Genomic DNA, 21,483 nt, shown 5'->3' on the forward strand with positions numbered 1-21,483 from the left:
AGGTCCCCATCCAGGCTGTCCAAACTCAAGGCCTATTCCCAGGGTCCACTCCCTCTCTGCTTGAGCTGGGATCCTCAAAAACCTGCCCCATTCCCACGGTGTCCCAACGCCACCTTCCTAATAATGCTCCCCTCCCCAAAGCTTCATCTTGTGCTGTGCCTCCCATCCAAAGACCCAGGTTTTAAGACTTGGCACTATTACTATGTCCTATCAGACCCTAATACTCACTCTGCCTGCTCCCAGGGCTTCTGAGGCCCTCAAATCCAGCATCAAAGGATTTACTGCTCTCACCATTCCCAGGGGAGGGAGGGACCTCAGATGTGAGAACTTGGAGCTCCCAGTAACCTAGGGTGGACCCACCACCTTATGAGCAAGTGGAAGAAGAGGCTGGGGCTGGGGGCCTTTGGATTATTTGGAGGTGAAGTGACTGGTTATGTAACTGGGATTCAAATTGCATGCCAATGAGCACCTCTCAGTGAGAGCCGCAGCTTTTGGAAATGGGGCTGTTGCTCTGGTAGAGGGGGAGAACTCCATGGGATCAAAAGCCATCCACCCCCAGATGGGCCACAGGGTGGGGTTGGGGGTGGAGATAGTGGGGGGGGGGATGAAGTATGTGTTGATGTGGGGTGGGGGGGAGAATCCAAGGGACTCAAGGATAATGACCTCTACTTCTACCCCTTGTCCATCCTGAAATTCAAGTTTGTAATTAGGAAATACTTTGGCTGAAATGTGGAGGGGGAGTCAAGGATAGAGATGCAGATTGAGGGAGAACTGTGGGTACATCCAGCTCCTGAGAGACACACCAGTCTCAACTTGCATAGCACCAGACCCCAGTTCCAGCACTGGGGAAAGGGTTGAGGAGGAGTGTCCCTAAATCCTCCAGCCCTGTCAAAAGAGGAAGAGGCCTCAGTCCAGGCCTTGATCCCAACCTGGACCCCTAGGGAACTTCTCTTCCAAGCTCAGAAAATGTGAGTGGCTTGACAGTGTTCAACTCTTCAACTCTAAAGGGGGTTGGGGAGAGTGTGTGTTGTTGGGATGCTCCAGCGGGACTCAGAGGTAGGGGGCTGGCCCCAATGGGGCCCCGAGGCCCCTGCTGGCCCCTCCCCAGCCTCAGCAGCTGGCAGATGAAAGAACCCAAGCAAAGCAGCCCAGCGCTGAGTAATATCCCTGGCACCCCGCGCCTAGACCCACCCACAGCCAGCCCGAGGGGGCAGAGGGGAGGACAACCGCGCCTGCAGAACCGGGGTCCCGGGCCTGTTTCTCTTCCCCAGGAGTCATGGGGGTGGCGAACCCGCTCCAGGCAGCTTGTCGCGCGGTCCGGCTTGGCAAGAGGGGAGTGTGCCGCAGGCAGGGGGTGTCCGGCCACAGTGGCCAAGGACATCCCGCTCCGGGAACCCCCTCCCCCACTCCCTCTCCCTCCAGCTGTGCCGGGGCCTCGCCAACGGAAAACGAAAACTCGGTTAGAGGAAACGGCGGCAGGCGCCCCGCCTGAAAAACCCGGACAAAAGGCGCGGGCCTCCCGCCCCCGCTGCCCGGCAGCCGGGGGCCTGGCATCGCCGCTGGGGTCGGTGCCCCCTGGCCTGGCAGCCCCATGCGCGTCCCGGCCCCTGTCTACTTTTCTCCTTCCCGCCCCCCCTACCCAGAGCAGCTCTGGTTCTGCCCCCCTCCCCGGCCCGCCACCAGACTATGTTCCCTGCAGCCGTGCCCGCGGTGCCCGCGCCGTGCGCCCCAGGCTGTGCCCACCGAGCGGGGGCGCCGCGACCCCGGCCTTGCTGCCAGCTCCTTGGCAGCACCTGGATCCGCCCCCTCTCCTAGCTCAGCGCTCTCACCTGAGGGGGCCGGGGCTCCGGGCGGGGCGGGATCCCGACCAGGCAGAAGGCGACTCCATTCATCGGGCAGCAGCGGCGGCTCTGAGGCCAGGGCACTGCTGGGGGCGCAGGCAGGGACCCGGGAGGGGCGGGGCCGGAGGGCGGGGCCGAAGGCGGGGGTGGGGCTCTCTTCGCTCCTCCCACTGGGTTCCCGACGGGGCGCAACCTCTGCCTGTCGCTAGAGTAGCAGACTGGTACAGGGGGGCTGAGAGAGACAGTCACTCTGGCAGCAGAGCTAGAGGGCAGAACACAGCTTGCGGAAGAGAGATGGTCTCAGGGAGACAGTCTGGGCCAGCCTCCAGGGTACTGGCCCAGATAGGCGGGCCAAGGAAAGAGGACCAGGGCACTGAAACCAGAACTAGTACCAGGAAAGGGAGGGAGGGAAGGAGAAAGAAAAGAAAAGGCAAGCAGATAGAAACACAGCTAAACGGAGATAGTCAGAGACAGAGATGGAGAGACACAGAAAGCATGACAGAGGCAGAGACAAAACAGAGACAGTAGAGAGAGGCAGAGAAAATCAGAGAAAAAGATGAAGAGACCCATCTGGAAAAGAAGGGAAGACAGAAAAAGGATTAAGGGGTCTTCCATCTGGAGACTCACAGAAACTTGAGACAAGGGCAGAGATGGTTATATCCAAAGGGGCAGAGGGTGGGGGTGAGTGGGGAATCTTCAGGGGCTCCATGCCTCCATGCCCCTCAGTTTGGGACATGAGTCTCAACCCAGGATCCCAAGTAGGCAGGAGAATGGAGGCTGTAAGAGAGAGGCTGGCAGGTGCCCCAGCCCTCCAGACCCCCACCCAGCCAGCCTGTGGCTCAGGCTTCTAGACAGCCCACAAACCAGGTCTGCAGTGGGTGGCAGTAAGAGCAGAGACCCTCCAGGCCTCCCAGTCACAAGCTCCCCACAGCCTCCCTTCCCAGCTTCACTCTGAGCAGGGGCCCAAATTATCACCAGGGTCCTGAATCAGTTTCTCATTTCCCTGCTCCCAAGCAGAACCCCTGCAACCCACTCCCTGATGATCCAGAAAAGGATAGTCACTCAGTCTTTCATTTCTGCTAGAAAGTTCTTTCTGATATCTAACATCCTACCTCCTATCTCCTACATCCTGTAGTTACCTCTTTCCCATGCCTTCTTGTAGTTTTAAAGGGCTCTTGTAGTCCTTCACCCAGAGTATGAAGAAAGGAAGGCAGAGGCCATAGGTAAACAGGAATATGAATTGGGTAAGGTGGGCAATGAAAATAGGAAGGCTGACTCTACCTCCTGGAATGGCCCACCCACTCCATGGCAATGAGCTTCATAAAACCTATTTGCTTCACCACCAACACCCCTACTCCTGAGGGTGGATCGGCCCCAAGCTCTCCACACCTTCACTTCTGATTAGGATCAAGGACTCAGGCCCTGGAGGGGGCGGTGTGGCCTGGACGCCAAGGACACCATCCCTACTCCTGTGAGCCTGAGGAAGGAGATACTGACTTGTTTTTAAATCTTATGTTTTATTTAACTTATTTTAGTTTAAATCCCCTGGAAGTCAATGGAAAGGGATGCTTTTGTAATCACGGAGGGGCAGCTAATGACTCCTCTTCCTTCCCCACTTCTCTTCGTCAAGGTCATGTGCAATCAGAATTATCCCCCACTTCTGAGAAGTCCTTCCTGCTGTCTAACTGTAATCCTTCATACTGCCTGTATTTTCTTGCCTAATCTTTAACCAGTTCCCTCTGACTTTTTCAGCCCTGTAGCTCCAATGGTCCAAAGCTTGCTGCCACCCTGGCTCCAGGGTCCTTCCCTCTCAGAATAAATGGGTTGTCTGTGTAAGGGGGGGTGTGGTAGCATCTGAGATCCAGACTGGACTGAGGCTGGGGGGGAGGGGAGGAGGGTGGTGGCCTCTGGGGTGCTCCTGGCTCACTTTTTCCAGAGCCTGATGCCCTCAGACACCACAGGAGGCAGTGAGAGGAAATGAGCTCACACTGGCCGGCAGGCAATTCCTCCCTCCACAATGCACTGCACTCACCTCCCCCATCCTCTCCCACTTCCCAGAAAGTACGCTCTTCCCCCACCCTGCTGCCCTTCCCACCTCTTCCTGCACCTTGACCTGCACCCCCATCCTGTCCCGGCCCTCCCCCATCCATCTTCTCCAGCACCTCTTTCATCCTTCCTTTCCTCCTGGTTCCTCATCCCCTCTGGCCTCCGGTGTCTCACTCCCCACATTTCACCGTCCACCCCCAAATCCACTCAATTCCTGGCACACTCTCTGAGGTTTAGTGCAGTAAAGCCCAACGGGGGGTGGAGGGTGCCCCTCACTGAAGACCCTCTCTTTATAACCCCCTTCTTTCTCATTTCTCCCAGCCCAATCACCCTCCTTCATTCACAAATGTTTATCAGGAGCCCTAATATACCACTGGGAGGGAGAGCGGAGGTTGCCCCTGGGGATACGGAAATAAGGTCTAGCTCCTTCCCTTGAGGGACCCTGGTCTTACCAATCCTGACGCTAGCTGAGATCCCAGGAAAGGAGCCATGGAAGGCTGGAGAAGCAGAGGAAGGCTTCCAGAAGCAGGTGGCCATGAGCTTTTGAGGGTTTCGTGGATGGGGTGGGATGGGCAATGGGGGTAAAACACTCCAGGGAGAAACACTGTCATGGACAAAGGCAGGGAGGCAGGAGAGAGCAGACTCCAGCAGTGTGGCCGGAGCCCAGCGGAAGGTTCGTGGGCAGGAAGCACGGAGGGATGAGGAAGGAAATGCCGGTGGGAATGTCACCGTGGAGTGAAGTGACTGGGCCTGAGGCGCTTAGATTCTAGCCTGGCTTGGGGCAGGGATGTAAGCGGAGATGTGTCGTGGCCACTGTGGTAGGATGTGGAAAAGAACGGGGTGTGTTGGGGGGGCAAGGAGACAGGGGTGGGGGGCATGGCACCCGGGCAGGGGGCATCAAACATCAGAAGCCCCCAGATCCTGGTGACCAACTGGGTGTTGGAGGAAGGAGATGGAAGAGTCTAGAATAACTCCAAGGTTTCTGGCTCAGAATATTAGGCAGAGTGTTCTTGGGGAGAGGAGACATACCAGACACTGGTCTAAGTAATCTTTTCATATTTTATTCCAATTTAGCCTTACAAAGGGGTTTTGAAATAAATACTATAATCCTCTTTTTATGGATAAGGAAACTGAGGCCCAGAGAGCCTCAGTATTTCACTCAAGTCCGTGTAGAAAGTGAACCCAAGCATTTGGGCTCAGAGTCCACACATTTAACCCCCATGCTGTGTTGCTAGAGGAGTAGTGATTGGCAACTTAAACCCAGGGTCCATCTCCCTGAAGAGACAGGACTTTGAAGTCATCGGTGGAACAGGAGTGTAGTTCAGGCTCTCCAGGGACCGTGCAGAGAGGAGACCAGATGTGAGCCGAGACCCGAGGAGCACCCACCTTTCGGGGCAGGTGAGGAAGGAAGAGGCAGCAAGGAGGATTGGGGAGACTGAGAGCCGGAGGACGTGGCCCTGAATTGGGCAGAGGATGGGTGTGGCAGAGGCCAGACTGCAGTGAGGAAGAGCATCAAGGGTGAAGAAATGGAATTGAGTCACTGAGAGACTTAGCAGGAAGGGACAGCCAGCAGCACAGGTGAGTCAGGGCGAGGGCACGGTTCCATTGGGGTGGGGGATACTTAAGCAGACTTTTTGGTTGGGGAGCGGAAGCCAAGGGAGAGAGAGCCTGAGGGGGTGATGAGTGGAGTAGAGGGAAAAGAACCCAGAGTTGAGTGCCAGAGGAAGAACACATCTTCCCCAGAGGTAGGGCTGGAGGGGAGGAATGGAGGGATGTCAAGGAGTCCCCAGACCAGAGTAGTCCAGGGTCAGGATCAGGCCTAGCCCAGGAGCTGGCAAGGAGTTGTATGATGTCACCAAGGAGCACTGAACCAAAAGTCCAAGGACCTGGGTTCAAGTTCCCATCCCGCCCACCTGGGAGCAAATGTCTTTGAGGAAAAGTACATTCCCTGAACCTCAGATTCACCCTCTGTAAGATGAAAACAATCATCTATGCCTGCCTCCAACTGCGGGCTCACATTTGACAATGGATTCAAAGCAATGGATGAAAGGTGGGTTATAAGGCTGGTGGCCATGTAAGTGGCTATAAAGCTGGCCACAGATTCCCATCCTTCCACAGAAGGGAAAAGAGCACCCCCTGGTGGAGAAGGGCAGGAGGGGAGGACTGGAGAGAAGGGTGGAGGAGAGAGACCTGACCCATTCTCGGCCTCTGGCTTTCCATCCCCAGATCCTCTGCTTGTACCCTCAAAGCAACCCCTGCCCAACTAAGTTTTCATCTCCAAAGCAGGTGGGGGGCCCAGTTCAGTCAAGTCAAAAGATGTTTATTGAGTGCTGGCTACTCCCAAACTGCTATGTGGGGGAGTCGGGAGTGAACCAGGCAGTGTGCTTGTCCTCAAGGAGCCCAGGGAGGGTAAGAAGCACAGCAAAGGCTGGCTGGGATGGCTGCAGTGGGGCCACAAGCAGAGCACTAAGCAAGCCAGGAGGGAGACTTCCACAACGAGGGGAGAAGGCAGGGGCCTTGGTGGGTAGTGTTCGGCCTAGATTTTGAAGGCCTTCAACAGGCAGGAGGCAGAGAGCTGAGGAGGGGCTGGGGCCCAGCTCTGGCAAAGCCCCAAGCATCCCATTGAGGGGACCTCGTCAAGCTTCTTTACCGGTGAAGGGTGGGGCAACGGTCCACTCAAGACCATGCCTGTCCCTACCCTCAGCCCTGCTGCCACGTCCCTGAGGAATCCCACCTGAACACTCCTCGAAGAGGAAGGCTACAGACCCCTGGCCAGGCTGGGGCTGAGGGGCATCAGCCACCTGCCAAACAGCTAGGGCCCCAGCCCGGCAACCTTGGGACTGGAGCGAGAGGCTGCAGCTTCTCTGGGCTGGCAGCAGGGCAAGCAAGCCACACCCAGCAAAACCCTGGTGTCAAAACAGGGGGTGGATGAGAGATGCCCCACCCCTGCCGCTCTCAACTGGCAGCCCCTCAGGGGACCATGTGTGGGAAACCTATGTCACAGTTTGGGAAGAGGAAGAGGCTCTGGGCCGGGGTCTCAGCCCCGCAGGCTCTCCACTGTGTGACACCCCAGCAACTGAAAACTCGGTGGCACGGACTGTGTGTGAGCATGTGTGCAAGGCTAACAGGTGACTTCTAAGGACTGTGACATCACCTAGCAGGGGCTTGAAAACACCAAGATGGAGAGGAAATGAATTAAAATATGTTGAGCACCTCCTATGTGCCAAGCTCTTTACAAGCATTATTTCTTTTACTCATGACGACATTTACTCAAGTTAGATATTATTAGCCTCCCTATATAAATGAGGAAACAGGCCCAGAGAGGTTAGGTAACTTGCTGAAGACTGACACTAAGCCCTTACTCTTCTATGAAGCATGATCCCTCTAGAAGGAGCTAAGTCAGGTAGTCCTTTCCAGCTCCAAGACGCTAAATTCGATGGTTCTATGTAAGGGCTTTTAAATTCTGCCAGCACCTGACCTGCAGCCCTGCTCTGCAACAGTCCCACAGACCCTGCCCGCCTCCCCTCCAACTTCCCACACATCCCTGCACAGAGGAGGGGTTGTTCTACTCTCCAGGCCTCCCTGCCCTTCCAGGAGGGTGGGGAGAGGAGGGTAAAGGAGAGGAGGAGAGAGGAGGGGAACATAGAAGAGGGGAAGAGAAGGAGGCAGGAGGGGATCAGAGAGGAGGGGTGAAAGGAGGAAGGGAGGGGTGGCTTCCATCTCCCCCATGGAAGCTCTGGAAATCCCCGGCAGCTGCTCCCCTCTCCTGTCTGGCCCTGAGCCAGCCCTGGGAGGGGGTGAGGGGAGTGAAATGGAGAGAAAAGAGGGGCAGGGCACTGACCACAGTGGGGCAAGCCCCTCAGTCCTGGCACCAACCCCGCCCTGCCATTCCAGCCCCTGTGAGAGATTCCAGGCATGCTCCCCTTTAAGGAAACCCTACATGCCAAAATCCACACATACCAAACAGACACAACAGGGCGGTCTTTGCACTATAAAAGGATTCTTTGCTTTTACAAGAGGGCTCGGCACATGGGAAACTTAAAATAGGAGCTTCCCCCATTGTGGTGAAAGAAGCTCTGATTTCAGAAGCACCCCATACACACCATGCATCCAGCATATCCAGAAAGCTGGCAACACCCACAGGGCGGGTAGGGCTGTGGATGCCTTAAGGCGCTGACATCAGCCCAGGCAACTCCGTGGTTGTGCTGATCATCAGAGTCCCCTTGTGGGGTGAGGGGGGTTGTCTCACTGTCTCACAGTCCAGGGGACAGGCTGGCTGCTGTGCTTCTCAGCAGAGGTGTCTTAGGACATCTAGAAAGGACCTGGAAAGCCACCACTCAGCACAGCTGACTGGGATTTCACAGCAGCCTGGAAAGAAGACAGATGTCCAAGACCTCCCAGCGTCCCTTTGATGTGGCCAGGGCAGGAGCCTGATGTCCTGACTCTCCTCCGTGGTCTGTTCTCCCTTGCAGGATGCCAGGGCACAGGGGAGCCAGGCTGTGCTCCTGGGAAAGGGGAAACACCTGACCTCCAGAAGAAGTACCCAAATCTGATGGAGGAGCAACTCAGCCGGAGCAGCAGGCCCAGTGAGATGTGTTTAGGGCCCGCTAGGCAGAAAGTAGTGGTGTCCCCAAGCCCTGTCCGTCCCTTTTTTTTAGTGGAGGTGAAACTCACATAATATAAATTTAATTATTTTAATGTGAGTAATTCAGTGGCATTTAGTACTGTCCTCCGAACCTCCCCTTTTTGTGCTCAGAGTAGAGTTAAGGGTAGAGTCAGCAATGACAACAACAGTAGAGAAAGGTGAATGGAGTCCCCTTCCCCCAGTCAGGCCTGGTGCTCCAGGGAACTGCCACTGGCCATTTAAATTAACAGCCAAGATGCCCAGCAGGCCTGGAGACTAGATCAGCCCACAGCCCTCCCCAAACAACACGCCCAGCCCAGGGAAGAAGCCCAGAGCACTTCATGCTTCCTCAGAGCTCCTCTCCAACCCTCAGAACTTAGGATCACCCATCCCCCAACTCCACCCCTCCCCAGGCTTCTCCTCACCAACCATCACCAGCAACATAAGAACCTGTCTGCCACAGAGCAGGGGTGGGAGGTTGTCTTGGAACCGAGGGGTCTCAGAGCCCAGGGCCCCAGGCTGCTGCTTTAGGCAGAGCCTGGGAATGCAGACAAGCTCAGCACTTAAAGGAACACCCAGGGACAGAAAACCCCCCAAGACCTCTCACCAAGTGGGCATTAGGAAGGGAGCAAAGCAGCCCCCCTCTCTCCAGCCCACATGAGGTTGTTGCCCCTCTTAGAGCAGGGGGCTGCAAGTCAGGATAGAGAGCCCCCCCACTCACTTAGGGGGACTGGTTCCTCTTGTCCAGAATTTGCTAAGCTCTGTGGAGGGAGTGAGGAGCTTTGACCAGAGGGGGCCATCACTCCTACCCCCTCTCATGGAGCCTGGGTGAAAGAAAGACAGCCCCTGGGGCCTCGCTGGGGCTGCAGGTCTGTATTTGGGGAGCATGTGGAGAAGCTGCCCAGCCCACCCCATCTTTTCACTGCCATGAAATGGTGGCAGCAGCTGCTGCAGCTGCTGTAACTGGGAAAGGAGGGGGAGCCTAGCGGGGAGAAGCCCCTTGATATGGGGGGGGAGGGGCAGCTGTATCCCGAGGTCCCACCAGGGGCGTGTCTGGAGGGTCAGCGGTAGTTACATGGCCTCGGAGAGCCACCCCCACCTCCTGTCACTCCTTCATAATGCAGAGCCTGCTAGGATCCTGGAAGGGGCTGAAACCTTATCGAGTGGGGAGGGGGGTTTCTAAACGCTCCCCTTCTGGAGCTGGGGTGGGGAGGGAGTGTGTGAGCACTCGGTGAGCGCCTCCCTCTATATCAGTCGTGGGGGAGTACTCATGTGTGTGTGTGTGTGTGTGTGTGTGTGTGTGTGTGTGTGTGTGTGTGTGTGTGTGTGTGTGTGTATACACACCAGCTCTGTGTCACAGCAGCCCTACCCCTTCCCCAGAGCTCCGGCCCCGCCTGGAGCTCCAGAGCCCCAACCCCTCCCACGGTGGCCGGCACCCTCCTCTAGGCGCGCCCACCCTCATCCGTCCTCACGCCCCCCGCCCTTCCCTCCCAGACTCGTCCCACGCCCCCGCCGGCTGACCTGCTCCATGCTGCCGCCCGCTATGCGGTCCTCGCCTCGCCAGCCCCGGGGGGCGCCGGGGGCGGCGGCCTCTCCATGCGCCTGGCCGGGTCGGTGTTAGCACCCGGGCACCGCCGCGGGCGAGGAGCGCCTGGTGTCAGCCGCCCAGACCCCCGCCCCGCTCCGCCCCGCCCCGCAGGCCCCGCCCCCGCCCCGCCCCTTACTCCCCTCCCCACTCCACCCGCGGTTAGAGACACCGCGCTCACACACACTCTCAACCACACACACACATCGAACCTCACACTCACACATTCCTCACACATCCATACATTGCCAGCACCCCCTGTTCTGCCTGTCCTGGGAGCACCGTTAGTCCAGAGAAGATCCCCTGCAAGGGCAGCCCCTCTCCTGATTTCTGAGGTTATCTGACCTGAAGCACCACCCTGCCTCCCAACCCCAACCCACCCCCCCCCCCGCTTATTTTACAGAGGCCACAAAGGGACTTGCCCACGGTCACACAGCAGCTTGGTGACAGAGCTGACCTCATGACCCAGACCACTGCGATTGCCTGAAAGCGGAACAAATGTACCGATAGAGCCTTGACCACAGGGAGACTCCACCCTTCTGAGTAGGGTTCTGAGCCCTGTGACCCCAAGGACACCCCGAGCTGGTGGGGAGGGGCCACTCTTTGTTGCCAGGATCCAGCCTCTCTTCAAATGTGTTCTGAGGCCCTTCAGTGGGTGTGGGGAGCAGGAATGGAGATTCCTGTCGCCCACGGTGTGCTATGCCCCAGGCATGTGCCAAGCAGGAGGAGGGGCTGAACTGTTTGTTCATTGCCAGAAAAGGGTCACCTGAAGCTCCAGATACCAGCTGGGAACCTGACTTGTGGGCGGTAGAGCCAACTCTGGTGATGATCAAGGAGGTGACAAAAAGACTGCCTCCTCCACTGACAACCCCTCCTCCACTGCGGGTGGCACCTGTCTGTCCTGCCCCTGTCAGGGCAGGGCCAAACTGAGGGGACTATCACATGAGCGGCAAGTGAGAGGCAGGCATGCTGCCCAGGGAAGGCGTGTAGAGTCCTGGAGTGGACAGAGGTGAGAATTAACCTGTCCTGAGGCAGGCAGTGGGGTAGGGACATCGGTAAGCAGGGCTGGCTGCCCAAACCCCCTGGGGCCATTGCCCAGGCGGCATGAAGGGATTTCACACTTCTCACTGCACGCTGGCCTCTTTGTCAGGCACCAGAGGGTAAGGGGGCAGGGGGCTGGAAGCTGACATGGGAAGAGTTAAGATCCTCAGTGGGCCCAGACAAAGGGGGCTTTATAGGCTGGGTGTAGGGGGGCATGCTAGAGGGAGAAAGGCAGGAATGCAGGCTGGGGAGGCCCTGAGCTCCCGGGCAGCCCAATTTGGGGCTGAGGTTGGACTTCCCCAGCCATCCCATGCTTTGGCCCCTCAGGGTACTTGCTGCTTTGCTCCTGAGACTGCCACCAGGAGTCCCGGCAGCCCCTCATCCTTGGCCACCACTCCTCTCAGGGATCTGGAGGGCACTACCCAAACGCTCCCAGTCTTCCCCGCCTAGCTGGCTGCCGCCTCTCTTGGCTTCCCTGCCATGCCCTCTCAGCGGCCTCATGGCCCCTGTCTGCTACCCGAGTGAATGCCCTGCTGGCTGCCCAGGGAGGGGAGGGGCAGACTTGGGTGGGGTCACAAGGCTGTGGGGTCAATGGAGCTCTTTGTCCCTTCAGACGGAGTCTGTCCTGGGCTAAATAGACAGGAGACAGAGAAGAGTGTTAGCAAGCAAAAATGTCCCCCAGAGCCTGACCCGCCCTCTCCCAGGCTGTGGTGGAGCTGGGCCTTGGGCTCCATTCTTCCCAGTTGGTTTCCCTCTGGCTCCCTTTCAGGGCTGAAACAGCCACTGGGAAGTGAAAACAAGGAGGAGGAAGTGGCCCAGGGGTAGTGGCACCCATGCTGGCCTCTGAAACCGCTGCTGCTTGGCCAGGCCTAAGGTCTAGGCTTGGGCTTTGCAAGGTTGAGAACTGTCTGTCCCCAGAGATGCTGATCTGGCCCTGAGGAGTTGACTCCTACTAGCCCAAGTTATGGTTGCCAGATTTCTACACCCCAAAGCAATTTTATCAACACACCCTGCACACTACAGGAAGCTTCACAAACAGAAAATCCCAGTGAATGGAAGGAATGGTCCTGCCCACCATCTCTGCAGCCTGGGGGGGGGGGTCCCCCTCTTCCCTGACAGTCTACCTCTATGACCAGCTCCTACCCTGCCTCCAGTTTCTACACCTGACATGGGTCAGAACCTTCAGCAACAGCAGTACCTCAGAGGGGCAGCAGTGGGGTTGGGGGCAGGGCCCAGCTCAGGTCATTCAGCAGGTGTCTTATTTTACCTTCTTCATAAGATTAAAAGAGGACAGTCTTACCTCTTGAAGAGTGTCTTGGGCAAAAGTCTCCTTTTGGGGGGTAAAAAAATGTTGAAGTCTGGTCAGCATTATATTTTCCATCTCATTGAGATGCTTGGAGTCATGCTGGAGGGAGACAGACCAAGATTTAAATCCCAGAGCTGCCATTCAGCTCTGTGGACCTGGGCAGGTATTCTCACCTCTCTGAGCTTCAGCATCTGCATCAGTAAACCAGGAATGATAATAGGACCATGTCACAGAGCTGATGAAAGATTAATTGAAATGTGAGTATAAAATGTTTGGTTCACTGACAGGTCTATAAATGATCAATAAAAGTTAAGTACTTTCAACACAGAATTGAATGAATTCATCTTCTGTCAATTATTATTAGCTTTAGTTCAATAGGTGACAATTTCTGACCTTGTTTCCAAATTCTGGGAGGTCATACCCCGGCTCCAACCAGGTGCTCCTTTCCAGGGTGGTACCTGCCTTCAGCTGTACCAGGAGCAGAAATGAAGAGCAATTTTCAGCCTAGTGCTGATCCCTGCTCCACCCCCCAGCCTCCTTCTCTTTGCCTCTGTAGCCTCCGGGGCTCCCTGGGGAGCAGGAGAAGGTGGAAAGGGAGCTGAGAGCCACTGGGTAAGGCAGACAACTCCCTGGGTGCCTGCTGTGAGCCTGAGAAGAGAGGAAGGAGGAGGATTACTCAGGAGGGAGTACAAGGAGATGAGAGGGAAGGGGGGTGGTGGGCAGCGGGCCCCACTCCTCCACCTGCTGCTCTGTGAACAAAGCCAAGAATGATGCAATCCTGGCCTGGTGCAGCTGAGGCTGCAAGGCCCTGGGAAGGAAAAGTGGGTGTTGGGGGTGGGGAAGGCAGGGGCATCAGGGCAGATGCGAGGGGCCTGTGGATACTGGACCTTGGATTCCCAGCCCAACATGTGACTCCTTCCTGTGGCTCCTGGCCACCTCCTGAAGCCCCTCACCCAGGGTCAGACCCCTCCCCAAATAGTCACAGCTGCCTTCAAAATAGGAGGCAAAAATGATGCAACTGGGACATCATTCCAGGCAGCCTCCTCAGAGGGGAGGGCACTGCCTCACAGAGGGAGGGAGATGATGAGAGATCCAGACACCAAGGTGACTCCGATGCCCCCACTGGGCCCTTCACCAGCAGGCCTCTGTGCCCTCTTCCTCTCATCCTGGGAACCAAAGGCAAAATCCTCTGGAGAAGGTGGGATTGGAAGGCTCGAGGGAACCGTCACCCAGGACCTGCACAAAGTAGTACATATTTATAGAATTAAATAAAAACCCAAGGCAGTCACTGAGACAGGTCTGGGCCCCCAGTGCCAGGGGGCCCCAGCATCCCCCTGGGGCAAGTGTACCACTAGCAGCCATCAAGCCAGTGGAGGTGGGGTTGGTGCCTGAGAATGGCCCCCCCAGGGTGTCTGCCTCAGCTCCCCCATTCTGCCTTCGAGCCAAGAAAACAAAAGCTTCCCCAAATTCCACCTGGAGAAAGGGGGCTTGTCCCACACACGAAGGCCATGCGGAGGATGTATCCCGAGTCAGGGTCCCCGAGGGGGCAGGGCATTAATTGGGGGCAGCAGAAGAGGACTAGAGATACTGTGTTCAGGAATATTTAAGCCCAGCCTCGCCCCACTGCCACCCAGACCCGAAGGGACAGCTGGGTGGCCTAGCCCAGAGGAGCCACTAGGTGGCAGGAAAAGCCCAGCAACTCACTCAGCTCCACCTGCTCCCATCACCCGCCCCATCACCCGCCCAGGAGCCCTGCCCTCCCCCAACCCCCCTCCCTCCTCCCACATCCCTCCTCCCTCCAGCCCAGCCCTCTCTGCGCCTCCAGTGACAGGGCCCCTGTAGTCTTTTCATTCTGCCTTTGGGAAGACAAAAAGCTCTCAGTCATCCTCAAAATGCCACTAATAATGATGATAATAATTAGTGCCCATGGCTGTTTATTGAGTGCTGAAGAGGTCCCAGGCATTTTCCATGCATTATCTCATCTATTCCTACATGAGGTAAATTAAAAAAAAAAAAAAAATCCTCTCCCTCTTTTGAAGGAGACATAAAGCATAAATAGATTATACTCAAACCCAGGGTCCTTGCTTGGGAGCGGTATTGAGTGGGTATAGGCCTGAGGAGGAGGGCAAGGACCCATCAGATGCATCTCAGTTTTGTCCACCATCTTTACCACCCCCTCTCCCCTACCCAACCCCTCGAGATTTTAGGAGGATATCTTAGTCTTGAGCTGAGTGTGAGATTTAAAAAGTTTGCCCAAGTGATTCAGGCTCACAAAACTCCGGCTCTGGCTGAGAACCACTGCATCTTACACTGCGGCCTCTCCTCCAGCCTCCACAAGGCATTCTGGGTTCTCCCCTCACCAGTACTCCTCCCCATGTGAATTCTTATTCCAGTATGGTTGCCTCCCATTCAGGCCCAAAGGTGATTCCAGCCCAGAGGACCTTCCTCCACGGCCACTTCCACTTCTGGCTTGGCTGTCATTGACCTTCTGCATGGTTTTCAGCAAACATGCGTGGGCCCATGTCTTGGTGTGCCGGCATAGCACTAGGGTGCGGGTGGGGGACAGAGCAGAAGATGAATAAGACACAGAACCCGCTTCCAACAAGAGTTTCACATGACTGAAGCTAGGCTTGCAGTCACTGCTGCATATGGTGTCCCATTCAAAGAAATAGCCCCATATCCAGAAGAAAAGGATGTCTGTCTTTATTGCTGTGTTCTTCACAATATCAGGGTATTGGAGAAGGTGGCAGCTGCAGGGAAGGGGAACCAGAAGATGATACCCAGTGGACAGTGAAACATCCTGGTATCTTCTTTAACTTTACCCATCTCTCACATAAGACAACTGCTGCCAGACTCCCATCCCATTCCAAACCTTCCAAACTCCCCCTAGGCTCAGCTGTTACCTTCCCATACTTATTTTTCTCCCCCAGGATAAACTTAGCTGGCCTCTCCTATTCTCCCACCCATCCCATCACCATCCAATCTGCAGAATAAAGGCCCAGAATCAAAGTGAACTTCCTCAGAAAGGGGAACAGGGAGAGCCAGGAATGAGATGATAAGCCCAGGATGTGAAGAAGGGCCCCTGAGCTGAGCTCTTAAAATGCAGGGCTTCTGTTAAGTGAGAAATGCAGGGGGAGTCAGTAGTTCAGTGTCACCTCTGGTCACTGGACACAGCGGCTAACCCTACATTGGCAGCATCTTCCATCCAAAGGGCAGCAACAGCTCTGTTATTCTCTCTCTGTCATTCTCTCTGATGCCATTGGCACCAGGAGGAAATGGTCCATGTCCCCTACTTTGGAATATCTTGAGTTACAGCTATGTCACGTAGTTCATGCTGTTACTCCAACCATCAGTTCAACTCCTCAAGAAAATTCTGAAGACTGACACTTAGTGACAAAACAAACAAACAAACAAACCAACCATACTTCCAAACGATCAAGTTGTCTTGGGCAAAAGCCAGGTTCAAGGCTGCCTGACTAGAAAAACAAGCAGCACTCCTGAGAAGGGGCCTGATCTCACATTTCCTCAGCCGCCACCAAGATGGCACATCTACTCAACTGTGCCAGGCCTGAGGGCAGGGAGAGAGCTCAACAGGACACAGGTTCTGTCCCACACAGACCAGAGGTTATAGTCAAGTAACTGGCAGACAAATGACCAAACATTTTAACAGAGGAAGGAGCATTTGGCCAAGAGTGGCTGGTGAAAATTCCAGAGGTGATCCTGGAGGAAAATCTTGAAGGATGAGCAGTTCTGCAGGTGAAGGGGGTGAGAAGTATGTGTCCTCCAGGCAGAGGGGACAGCACGAAGGAAGGTAGAATGGCAGAAGGGATGCCATGATCTGGGGACTTTGAATCATGCATTGTGACCAGAGGGCAACCTGTGTGGCAGGGGAAGGAGAAACCGCCTTGAACATCAAGTTAAGATTTTCTTTTCACAGTTAAAGGTGATAGATGATTTTGAATTAAGAAAGTGACTTGAGCACATCTTTATTTTGAAAGGACAATTGGAAGGACTGGAGAGGGAAAACAGGAAGCAGGATGACCCGCTGGGAATTTGTCCAGGTAAAAGGGGGGACGCCTATACTAAGACATGGCTACTGAGGAGAGGGCATGTCACAGCTTAAATAGCGACCCAGATTTAGGATAAAACCACAGTCAGAATTCCTCTTGAGAATCTCTTGGGAAAGGGTTCCATTAGAGATCAATAACCCAGCTAGCACTTCTTCCAAGCTGGATTCAACTTATGTGCCTTTGGCTGAGCACCAGAGGAAAACGGCTGGTCTTCAGAACCCACATGGTGCAAACAGGTGCTAGAATCCTTACGGACAAAATGCTCACACTCTAAGAGGCTGGAGGGAACTAGGATAGAAGATTCACTTTTCCCATCTCATCCTTAATCAGGGGAACACGAGTGAATGGAGGAGGGAATCTCCTGCACTATTACTATATGTTATACGCTTATGATTGAATTCAAGTAAGTTAGGTGCATGCATGAGACACCACTGAGAGGTGAGATGGAATGAAAGTGGTCGCTGAAAATGGACAGGAAACACAAGAGATGAAGGAGATGGTTCCAGGCTTGGAGGCAAACAGGGTGGGAGGGGGTTGTTTTATTTATTTTGGACTCAGCTATTTCCAAAAGAATGCCTTTTCTTCTATGGCATTTGTAACCCAAGCCAGAGACGACTATAACCAGGCAAAGATTCCTTATGACTGACAAGTGTGCCCAAATGGTGGCCATTTGAATTGCTGATTCCGAGTTAAGCATTTTCCTTTGTAACGTTCACACATCATAGCTTGGAACACTTTTTCTTTCAAAAGGGAAGAAAACTTTAATAAGGAGTTCACACCTTCATAGAACAGCTATCAGAATTGGTAAGACACTGATTCATCCTAACACAGACCTGTGACTTGTGAATGAACTGGATGGTGTAAGGGGGATTCCAAGACTCCCTCCTGGAGCACTTGAAATCAGTCCTATGAAAATACAGCTGCTGAGAAATAGGGCTTCATCTCACCCAACATGCTTCCCTCTCTGAGGATGCAAAGAAACTATAGAAAATTCTCCAAAATGTGCCAAGGGGATACACTGGCCCTCTCAGTGGGGAACTTGGAGAGGGTTTGGGTTGGAAAATGAAGAGAGATTTGCGTGGTTTGAAGTATACACAGCTGTCAATCAGAGAAACATTTCTGGTCCTTTCCTCTCCAAAGAGGACAGCTGGAGAGGAAATGGGCTAGAAAGGCAGGAGGGACACAGGTTAAACTTACGAGAAAAGCTGCCAGCCTAGGTAAATACTAGGAATGACAGACACTATGGTAAAATAGGAACTCTCCCTAAATAGAGCAAAAAAGCCAGACACTCCACCCCAGAAAGCTCTCTGGAATTCTCCCGCATTTCCTGGGGAAGAACAGCAGCTTCGAGCTTTGATGGCCATCAGCCTCAGGAATTTTCCAACATCTCTTACTCTGACAAGACCAGTTCTGGACGCTCTGCTTGGCTGACATCACAGGGATTCCCTAATTGCCAGGGGTGGACCCTAAGAGGGCAGTGATGGTGTGAGGAGTCATATGAGACAGGAGAGGGATTGAAAACCCAAATAACATGAAATAATTTCTAAACATTTTTATTTCAAATCTCTTTTCACCCCTTCCGCAAAAAGACATGGGTCAGTACAGCAATCATAAAAAGGAGATACAAACACAAGAGTCAAATGTCTCCCGCACTGACACTTACAAAAAACTGGGAATTGTACATGGGGTTTACAAACAGAACCTGCAGCAGCTACTAATGTCCCTTTACAAGAGTCAAACATGCCTATTAATACAGTATGTACAGACACCCCACTCTGGAACTAATCTACAGGGACATCCCAACACCCACCCATCTATTCCCAGAAAAATACCAAAACACACCCAAAGTGCATTTGTTTTGTTTATATCAAAACATCTTTTCCTTTCCCCACCCCACCCTCAGACCCTCCCACCCCATTTAAGATTGGCCTGCAAGTCTATTTTAACCATTTAGTAATTTTTATAGTTTATGAAAATAAATTATACAGCAACTATTTTAATAAATTAAGCACAAAAAGGTAGAGGAAAGGAGAAAAACTAAATGGGAAGACAAAAGCCAGGCCACGCTTTGGCTTGGAGGAGGGTGGGGTGGCTGAAGAGGACGGAAGTGGTTGCGGAGGGGGTGTGGCTCCCCTTCTGGTGAAGAATTGGCAACCACCCCGAGCCCAGAACGACACCCCTCTTCATTAAATTTCTTAAAAACAACCAAAAAAAAAATGTCTAGCAGTGGCTGTGCCACGGGCAGCACCAGTTTGGGCATTCCAACAACCGGCCTGTCCAGAGCAGTGCCTGGATTATGTTTGTCTCTTGGAGAAGGTTCTGGGCCTAACGGTGAGGGGCAGGTCCCTGTTCAAGGAAGCACCAGGGATGGAGTGGTCAGACCAGCCTTCCTGCTCCACCTGAGCTGGGTAGGGAGCTTGGGACACAGCTCTGAGTGGGGCTGTGTGGTTTGTGATGTCCTGGGTTCTGATCAAGAGTGTCCTAAGTTCACCTTACACTCCATCTCCAGGAGCAATTACGATCGCAGTCCAGCTGCGACCAGACATTCAGGTCTTCCGCCCTAACTGGCTGCTTTTTGCCTGCCCCTCGATGTGGCATTTCAGAGAAGGGGCTGGGGAGGAGGGAGCAGTTCCAGGTACCCTCTAAATGAGATGAAATGGGCGTGAAGGCATGTCACAGACTCAGCATGCAAGACTGGCTTCCTGGGAGGCAGCTGGGAGTGGGAAGGATTGGGAGAAGGGGTAGGGGACAGGATGGGAAACAGGAAGAAAGTGGGTGGCACCTACCAGGAAGGTCAAAAGCATGAAAAGGACAAAGACAATATGGAATCTGCATGTAAAGAAAGGTCTTTCCCTGGCAGATTAGAGAATCAATATTTTAAATACAGTTCATGACTCTATTTTTCTAACTGCAGCATCTGAGTCCCCAGTCTCTACGGTCCGACCCCCATCTCACTCTTCCCAAGGCTTTGCTTTCTATCTTCTCAAGACCTCCTGTCATTTTGTGCTGAGCATGAGGCTCCAATGTCAAAACAGGACAGATCACGGGGACTGGTGGACTTGACTTTGCCTTCTTGAGCTTTGGGGACCAATAATCCTATAACTATAATGGAGGGAAGGGGGTCATGCTTTTTTTTCTTTTTTTTTTTTAATAAAAAAGGTTTTACTCCCCAGGAGCAAATAAATCATTTTGAACTACTGATAAACACTGCTGCAGTGAAAAGAAAGATGGCTACATGTATGCAATAGCACAAATTCAGTGTAAGAACAGCTGTGTTGACAATCAGAGATAAAAATCATTTATCCATTCCCCCTTTCCCACAAACCAAACCAAGAGGATTCCCATAGGGAAAATGTCTAACTCAAAAGCTCCTCCCTTAGGGACAGGGGGCATGTCATTCTCTAAAAACAAATGGCAGGTCTCTCACCAGTGGAGATGCTCTCAACACCCCAACTGGTACCAAGACTTCTGCAAATGAACACACACACACACACACACACACACACACACACACACATACAGTGACTATCAGACCTCCTTCCAGCAGCCAGAGCGCTATATATCCCAGGGCTAGTCCTCCAACTTCAGGGCTCAAAGCCAAGGTAGAGGATGCAGGGCAGGAAAGGATCCAACCTAAGGGATAAGTTCCTCTTATTTCCATTTCCCACTAGGGCCCGAGGGCTTCCAGCCGGCCATGCTCTTCCAGGGGCCCAGGTGGAGGCTAAAAAGGCTGGCATCCAGAGCATTGGGCTCTACACAGGCCTCTCACACCCAGATCTGGGAACACTAACCACCCTCCCTCTTCCCAGTACTTCCTGGATGTGCATTGGAGGGGTGTTTGCAGCTATCTCTGTGTCATTCCCAACCTTAGCAGGGGCCTGCATAATCAGCCCCAGTGACAAGCAGGAGAGGAGGAGGAGAAACCACAGCGGTGAGCTCCCCACCATCCCTCTCCCCTCAGGAGGCTGAGTGCTGCCGCCCAGGGCTGGCCTTCCAGGGTGTCACACTCACTGTAGCCAGGCACAGGGAGGCAACCAGGCCAAGGCCATCACCAACTGTCGTAAACTCCAAGCTGTCACCCACTTGGCTAGGCCCTGAACCAAAGCCCCCACCCTCCTCCTCCTGTGCAACTATAGCACATGAATTTCAAGTAATTGCAAGTTGTAGCAGTAGCTGCCCCAGCGCACAGTGAGTCACACCTGTCCTGAGGAGGTTACAGCAGATCAATCCTAACCAAGTGAGGGTTCCACAGCCTGGGCCTGAGGGTAATGATATCACCCATCACATCTTAGAATCAACAACAGGTCCCTAGAAGTGAGAACCTTTTCCAGTTTGTGACCTGAAAAATACAACAACCAAAAGACTGAGTTCCCTCTGCAGACTGCATTTCAATTAGCACTACACAGAACTGGTGGGAGAGCGGGGGCGCAGCTGGGAGAGATGCAGCCAGCTGCTCCTGCTCCCTCTGTTTACTCGGACCTGGCTGGTACCTCAGCCAACAGCCCTTCCTCCTCACCTCCCAATGGAGGTGGTCTCCTCTTATGCAACTGTCCTGAAGCCCCCTCTACTGAGGAAGGACCAGGCGTCAGCCTGGGCTGTGACTAACGCACAGACAGATCATGGACACAGGTAAACGCTGCCCCTCCTGGGAGAAGAAAGAAGGATGGTGGTGAGGTTGCGTCTCGCCTCCTCAGCTGGTTTGGTTTTGTACCTGAGAGTATAGATTCTCTGATGGAAACCCCTGGTACCACAAGGGGCCCGGGGGCTCTGCCTTCCTCACCCAGGCTGGCCTGAGAACGGTGAGGTCCCTGGCCACAGGCAGGAACCTGGCTGACTTCTGGCTCTGGGCTCCACCTCACCATCATAGCCACACAATTCAGACCTAACGATGACTGGAAAGTTTCAGTCTAGACCACTGCACGGGAAAAGGACTCTTCAATGCCATCAGTCTAACTTGAATAACTTGAGGC

General features: G+C 54.0%; 1 protein-coding gene across 4 annotated transcripts in view; it reads right to left on the reverse strand.

Moving 5' to 3' along the window:
* ARHGAP23 (Rho GTPase activating protein 23) overlaps positions 1 to 10,173 on the reverse strand; it is a 78,253-nt gene extending 68,080 nt beyond the window's left edge. For 3 of the 4 annotated variants that reach the window (XM_074342944.1, XM_074342942.1, XM_074342949.1), the window contains exon 1: positions 1,830 to 1,983. In XM_074342944.1, coding sequence (XP_074199045.1) covers positions 1,830 to 1,892 — 63 coding nt within the window. In that variant the 5' untranslated portion in view covers positions 1,893 to 1,983. Of the gene's footprint in view, positions 1 to 1,829; positions 1,984 to 10,032 lie in introns of those variants that run through there. The other variant, XM_074342943.1, reaches the window with a different exon arrangement.
* Between the last annotated feature and the right edge of the window lie 11,310 nt (positions 10,174 to 21,483).

Source organism: Camelus bactrianus, chromosome 16 (assembly GCF_048773025.1).
Source record: "Camelus bactrianus isolate YW-2024 breed Bactrian camel chromosome 16, ASM4877302v1, whole genome shotgun sequence".
NCBI lineage: Eukaryota > Metazoa > Chordata > Mammalia > Artiodactyla > Camelidae > Camelus > Camelus bactrianus.